Source organism: Oxyura jamaicensis, chromosome 33 (genome assembly GCF_011077185.1).
Source record: "Oxyura jamaicensis isolate SHBP4307 breed ruddy duck chromosome 33, BPBGC_Ojam_1.0, whole genome shotgun sequence".
NCBI classification, from domain to species: Eukaryota; Metazoa; Chordata; class Aves; order Anseriformes; family Anatidae; genus Oxyura; species Oxyura jamaicensis.
Genome location: NC_048924.1, coordinates 394,496 through 400,783, shown reverse-complemented (window position 1 = coordinate 400,783; position 6,288 = coordinate 394,496). Strand labels below are relative to the sequence as shown.

At 74.5% G+C, this 6,288-nt stretch overlaps 2 protein-coding genes across 4 annotated transcripts; one reads left to right on the top strand and one right to left on the bottom strand.

Moving 5' to 3' along the window:
* Positions 1–75: 75 nt before the first annotated feature.
* On the top strand, positions 76–4,171 carry LOC118155536 (ORM1-like protein 2). 3 transcript variants are annotated; one of them, XM_035308858.1, is made up of 5 exons: positions 76–212; positions 470–644; positions 1,572–1,723; positions 1,974–2,109; positions 4,147–4,171. In XM_035308858.1, exons 1-4 carry the CDS (start codon positions 91–93, stop codon positions 2,107–2,109), a joined length of 585 nt encoding a protein of 194 aa, XP_035164749.1. In that variant the 5' UTR covers positions 76–90; the 3' UTR covers positions 4,147–4,171. The 3 variants fall into 3 exon arrangements, with proteins under 3 accessions (XP_035164749.1, XP_035164747.1, XP_035164748.1); XM_035308856.1 differs by lacking the exon at positions 4,147–4,171 and adding an exon at positions 2,184–2,355 and having other exon boundaries at positions 1,974–2,128; XM_035308857.1 differs by lacking the exon at positions 4,147–4,171 and adding an exon at positions 2,186–2,355 and having other exon boundaries at positions 1,974–2,151.
* Positions 3,475–6,141, bottom strand: DNAJC14 (DnaJ heat shock protein family (Hsp40) member C14). Its single transcript, XM_035308818.1, has 6 exons — positions 4,975–6,141; positions 4,788–4,894; positions 4,447–4,566; positions 4,195–4,355; positions 4,003–4,105; positions 3,475–3,837 (listed from the first exon to the last, which is right to left on the bottom strand). The coding sequence occupies exons 1-6, from the start codon at positions 6,139–6,141 to the stop codon at positions 3,603–3,605; spliced, it is 1,893 nt and encodes a 630-aa protein (XP_035164709.1). The 3' UTR covers positions 3,475–3,602.
* Between the last annotated feature and the right edge of the window lie 147 nt (positions 6,142–6,288).

Here is a 6,288-nt window from a genome sequence, read left to right as displayed (position 1 = left end):
GGACGGCTCCCCGCGGCGCCTCGCGCTCGCTATTGGCTGTCCGGCGCGCGAGGGCGGGGAAGAGGTTCTGAGAGACGGGCAGGGCGACCAATGGCAGTGGAGAAACGGCGGGGAGCGGCCAATGGGGGCGGAGGGTCGGGAGCGCGGACTTCCTGGAGACGAGGCCGGGCGGGGGCCTGGCAACAGGGCCCGGGGCCCCGCGGAGCCGCCGGGGGCGGGGGGGGGCGGGGCCCCGGGGGGGGGGGGGGGGGGGACCGGGGCCGGGTCCCGCGGGGGTTTGCGATCGTTCCCCGCCCCCACCGAGCCCCGGCGCCCGCCTCGGGGCAGCGCCGCCGTTCCCCTTAGGCCCGCACCCGAGCCCCGGGAGCGGAACCGGGAGCCGTAGAGGGGCAGGCCTCAAACCGCGGGGATTTTTTGGGGGGGTGGAAACGTCCCCAAAAAGCCTCTGAGAGCCCCGTGCCCGCGGCAGGATGAACGTCGGCGTGGCGCACGGCGAGCTGAACCCCAACACGCGCGTGACCGGCGGCCGCGGCAGCTGGCTGGCCTACGGGGCGGCGGTGGGCGCGCTGCACCTCGTGCTGCTCAGCGTCCCCGTGCTCAGCGTCCCCGCGGTCTGGACGCTCACCAACGTCCTGCACAACCTGGTGAGTCCCCGGCCTCGCGCCGCCCCGCCGGGGCCACGCACCGGGCACGGTTCGGTGCCCCCCCATCCCCGGGCTACGGAAAGCGCCGGCGGCTTCTGCGGGCACCGGGAAAAGGAGCGTGGGTAAAAGGGGGGTCCCTGGGGTACTGCGTCCAGTTCTGGGCTGCCCGGGACAAAAAAATAGACGGGGATCTCCGGGGAAGAGTCGGGCGGAGGCCAAAAAGATGAGACGGGGCCTGGGGCAGCTCCCCTGGGAGGAGAGGGTGAGGGGCCTGGGGCTGCTCGGCCTTGGGAAGAGGGGGACGGGGGGGGAACGGATCAACGGGTGTAAATAGCTGAGGGGGGGAGAGGAGGGACGGGGCCAGCCTCTTCTCAGAGGTCTGCGGGGACAGGATGAGGGGGGGCGGCCACAAAACGGAGCACGGGAAGCTCCGCACGGACACGCGGAAGAAATTCTTCCCGGTGAGGGTGACGTGGGGACGGGCTGCCCAGGGAGGCTGTGGGGTCGGGAACCTGCTCTGGGAACTGCCTTGGCAGGGGGTTGGTCCCGATGACCTCTGGAGGTCCCTTCCACCCCCACAGCTCCGTGACTCCGGGAGGCAAAGCCTCCAGAGCCGGTTTCTCGCTGGGGCTGCCGCCGCGGGAGGCGGTCGGTGACCAAAGGCCGTTGGCTTAGGAAGCCGCCGTGACAAAGCACAAAGCACCTCTCCGCTCCCCCTGCGCCCGCGCGGAGCTCTCGGCTCTCCCCGCCTCCCCTGGAGTCCCGTGCGCGGGGCCGGGTCCCCTTCCCACGTCCCGCTGGGGTCGGGGCCGCGTTACCCCCACGTTGCTCCCCCCGAGCGGGATGCTGTGGCCAGGAGCTCGCGCAGCCACGGACCAGCCCGAGCCGGGGGCTTCGCTGACATCCTCCCCCCCCCGCCACCCGCAGGTGATGTACTTGCTGCTGCACGCAGTGAAGGGGACCCCGTTCGAAGCCCCCGACCAGGGCAGGGATCGCCTCCTCACGCACTGGGAGCAGATCGACGACGGGATGCAGTGCACCTCCTCGCGCAAGTTCCTCAGCATCTCCCCGGTGGTGCTGTGAGTGCTGCTCCGCGTTAAACAGAGAGGAGCGAGGCAGGGGGGGAGCGGCGGGGGGCTTCCAGGGCCGCTGCTGGCACAGCTTCAGCGCGTTCGGCCTCTGCACAGACAGGCCCCAGGCGCTGGAAAGGTTTTCCCAGCCGAGAGGCGCTGGGGTTTTACGCAGGAAACACCAACGAGGCCCCCCCCCAAATCCCCGCCCTGCCCCCAGGCGGCGCGGAATGACGCGCGGCCTCCCCCTCTCCCCCAGGTACCTCCTCACCAGCTTCTACACCAAGTACGACCCCGCGCACTTCGTGATCAACACGGCCTCCCTGCTCAGCGTCCTCCTGCCCAAGCTGCCCCAGTTCCACGGCGTGCGGCTCTTCGGCATCAACAAGTACTGAAAGCCGGGGCAGCGTCTGCGCCGCTGGACGGAGCGAGCCCTGCAGGGACCGGGGGCAGGGGAAGGACGCGGCAGGGGGGCTGGGCGCACCAACGCTCCCGCCTGCAGGGCTTCCAGCGGGGCTTCGGGCCAAGTTCCCGCTCCCCCTGAGGGCTCCTCGCCGGGCCTTCAGCTCCTGCTGCTCTGCTGGAGCCGCGTGAGCTGCACGGGGCGAGCCAGGCGCGTCGCGCACGCGTCGCCCTCAGGCTCCTCTCCGTGGTGGGGGAGCACCCGCCAGGGGAGAACCGGCGGCTAGCGGGAAGAGCGACCCCCCCGGTGCCTCCTCCGTGCTGGCGTTTTGTACGATCCCAGCGCCCTAAAGGCCGGGCAGGGCAGAGCGGCCTCCCCGCAGCGCGGCCCCCAGCCGGGAGAGCGCCCGAGGCCGCCCCGCAGAGCGCCCGGAGCCAGCCCACGGCGCCCCCAGCCCCGCAGGGACGAGGCGCGCTTCTGGGCCGTACCTCGCTCCCAGAAAAGCCGCCGTTAAACCCCAGCTGCAGGCACGGAGCTCGGCGGGACGCAGCAGCCGCCCCGCGACGGTTCAGCAGGGCGAGGACGGCGCCAGCTGTTGGAAGGCCGCAGCCGGCGGCGTCTGGCCTGGCCTCCGGCGAGCTGCCGGCCCCTGCGGCTCCCCCGAGGGGGCCGAGCTGCGCGGTTGGAGCCGCCCCAGGATAAACGAGCCCCCGATCCGCCCGGGGGGGGGCCACACCGAACCCCGAGGGGCCGGGCTCCGGCGTGGCTCAGCCAAACCACTCGGTGCTGCAGCTCACGGCGGCAGCGCCCGGAGCTCTCCTGCTTCCTGACTTCGCGTAAAGAGAAATCAAAATAAAAACCCGCCCCCAGGCCTCGGCGTCACAGGAACGCGGCCCCCAGAAAGCGCAAAGCTGGGGCTGGGGAAGCAAAACCACCGCGGCCGAAAGCGCGCGGGGAGCCAGGAGGAGGTGCCGAGGGCGGCCGCGCGGCGCCGTGAGGAGCACAGCGAGCGAGCGTCCATCGAGAGGGGACGCGCGGGGCCGTAAATCGGCGCGAGGAAGCAAAGGGAAACCGGGTTAAAGGCGGCGCGGAACGTGCTAGAAGCCGCCCGGCCCCAGCTGTGGCCGCGGAGCTGCTCTGGCCGCGGAGCTGCTCTGGCCGGAGGCAGCCCCGAAGGCGTTTTGGGCTGCGCGTGGAGGAGCGGGCAGCAGCCCCCCTGCCGCAGTGACTGGGGGGGTTCGGTCCAGCGTTGCCACCCCCCGGGTTCTGCGGTGTCGCTGCCTCCAGCGCACTTGGTCCTGCTCGCCTCGGCCCCGCCAGCCCCCGCAGGCCCCGGTTCGCTTTTAAGTACGGCAGATTACTTTAAAAAAAAAAAAATAGATTTTTTATTTCAAAAAGCCCTTGTAGTGCCCGACAGAGCACGGCCTCCCCTGCCACGGCCTCCCCCCCCGGCACCGAGCGGCGGCCCCAGCACCCGCGGCGCGCTCAGCGCTGGAAGGGGCGCCGCACCTTCTTCCGCCTCTTGTGCTTGGCGTCGCCCTTGGGGGCTCCCCCCTCGGTCCTCGGCGGGGCCCCGGCCGCTGCTGCGGCCCCCGGGGGGGCTGCGGGCGGGGGGGGCGGCGGGAAGCCCCCGGGCATCGGTCCTGAGGTCCCCTGGAACACGCGGGTGAAGAAATCCTGCAGGTCGGCGGCGGAGCCGGGGCTGCCCTTGGAGGCGCTCCTGCCGGCAGGAAGGCGGCGTCGGGGGGGGGGGGGGCCCAACACCCCCCCCCCCCCCCGCCCCCCCCCAGCAGCCCCCAGCCCCCCCAGCCCCCCCCAGCAGCCAGCCCCTGGCGTTGCTCCCTCCCTGCTGCCGCCCGGCCCCGCTGCCTGTGCCAGCACTGACCTCTGCCGCCCGGCCGCGCCGGCGCTCCGCGCCCCGAAGGAGATGTGGTAGGGGACGCGGTGGGTGTCGGGGCAGATCCCCACGCGCTGGCAGCCGGCCCACTCTGCGGGGAGACACACGGCGTCGCCGGGGAGCGGCCCTCGCGCCCTCCCCCCCCACCCCCCGGGGCCGGGGGGACGCGGCGGCACCCACCGGTGATGTCGTAGACCTTGCCGTCCATCACGGCCAGGTAGGTGATCTTCAGCCCCAGCAGGCTGGACTCGGCCCAGAAGTCGCCCTCCTCGGCGGGGTGCAGCTGCCCGCACTCGGCGCAGTAGCGGGCGCTGAGCGGGTCGCGGTCCAGCTCGAACCTCCTGCGGTGCCAGCGGCGCCGCGTCAGCCCCCCGCCGGGACGGCCCGCGGCCCCAAACGCCACAGCCACGGGCCGGGAGCCTCGGGACCTACTTGTGCTTGCCCTGGCACTTGCTGCACATCATGGTGTTCATGGCCTCCTTCAGGTCGTCCTGCAGCCTGCTCAGGAACTCGTTCACCGACCGGCTCAGCTCGCTCTCCGCCATCCGCTTCCTGCGGCCGCCACGGGGGGGGAGAGAGACGGGCTCAGAGCCCGGTGGTGCGGGGCGGCACGAGACCCCCGGCTGGGGGGGGGGGGGGGGGCCGGGGCCGCAGACCCGGATCTCTCCCCGCTCCCAGGAGTGGGCCCCTCGCCGAAGGACCCGGCAGGGCTGTGGGGGCCCCCCGCGAGGCCGCCCCTCGCAGCCCCCCGCCCGCCGTCCCAGCCCACTCACATCTCGTACTCCTTCCTCCTCTCGGGGTTGCTGACGATGTCCCAGGCCGCCCGCAGCACCTTGAAGGCCTCCTCCGCTCGCGGGTGCTCGTTCTTGTCCGGGTGGACCTGGGAGGCGCAGGGGGAGCTCAGCGCCGCATCCCGGCGGGGCCGCAGCTCGCCGCCAGCCCCGGCCCCCGCTCACGCACCAGCACGGCCAGCCGGCGATAAGCCCTCTTCAGCTCGGCGTCCGACGCCGTCGCCTCCACGCCCAGCGCCTGGAAGGGATTCAGCTCCTCCTCGGGCACCTCGGCCATGGCCAGCAAGCGGGCCACCTCCTCCCCGGAGCTGGCGGCCGGAGCCCCTCCGTCGAGGCCCGGCGCGGCGTCCCCCGGCCCGCAACCTGTCCGTAGCTCCCCGGGGGGAGCTCGCCACCTCCGCAGCCAGTCCCGGAGGCGCTGGCAAGTCCCGGCCGCCCCGAGCAGCCCCCACGTCCTGCGGAGCCCAACGGCGTCGAAGAACGCCGCGAGCCGGGTCCGGCCCAGCCCGGCCACGCCGGCCACCAAGGCGCGCCAGCAGAGCCGCAGGCAGCCCAGCAGCAGCACGAGGAGCAGCAGCAGCAGCGCGCACAACATCCACAGCAGCCGCCGCGCCAACTCTGCCCCGGCCCGCAGCCCCCGGGCCGCCCGCAGCCACCCGCTGCGAGCCCGCTGGCCCACCCGCCGGCCCCAGCTGCGCACGGTGCCTGGCGCCGAGCCCAGCTCCCCGGCGCCCAGGCGGCAGCAGGAGCAGAGCAGGCGGCCGCCGGCCTCCGCGCACAGCCTGCGCGCCTGGCCCAGCGCCGCCTCCAGCAGCGCCTTCAGCCGGGCCAGCTCCTCCGCACGGGCCCCGCGGCTCCTCTTCCTCGCCGGGCGCTGCCGCCGGCCGCCCTCCTCCTTCTCCTTGGGGGCCGAGCGCGGCCGCTGGCGCCGCCGGGGTCTCCGGGCCCCTTTCCCCGCGCCCCCCGGGTCCTCGCCGGCCGCGTCCTCGTCACCCTCCTCGGCCTCGCGGGGCGGCGGCGGCCCCGGCTCGGTGGCGGCACAGCGGGGGCAGGCGAGGCCGCAGGCCCCGTCCCGCTGCGGGCCCGGGGGGGCCGCCCGCTCGGCCCGGCACCGGCAGGAGGCCCCGGGGCCAGCGGCGGAGCCGTCTCCGTCCCCGTCGTCGTTGCCGTCGTCTTCGGCGGCGGCCGCCGGTCGCGGGCCGCAGCTCCCGTTCCAAGAGGCGCTGCCCGGGGGGGCCCGGCCGCCTCCTCCTCCCCCGGCCGCAGGCGGCTCCCGGCTCCCGCCGCCCCCCTCGGCATCGGCCGCTGCCCCGCGGCCCGGCGGGGGCTGAGCCATGGCGGCGGCACCGGGAGCTAGGTCACCGCCATCGCCGCCGCCCCTGCAACCGGGACGGGAGTCAGCGCCGCCGGGGGGAGAGGGGCCGGGGGGGGGGGGGGAACCGGGGGTACCGGGCCGAGGGGAAGCGGTACCGGAGCTACCGGC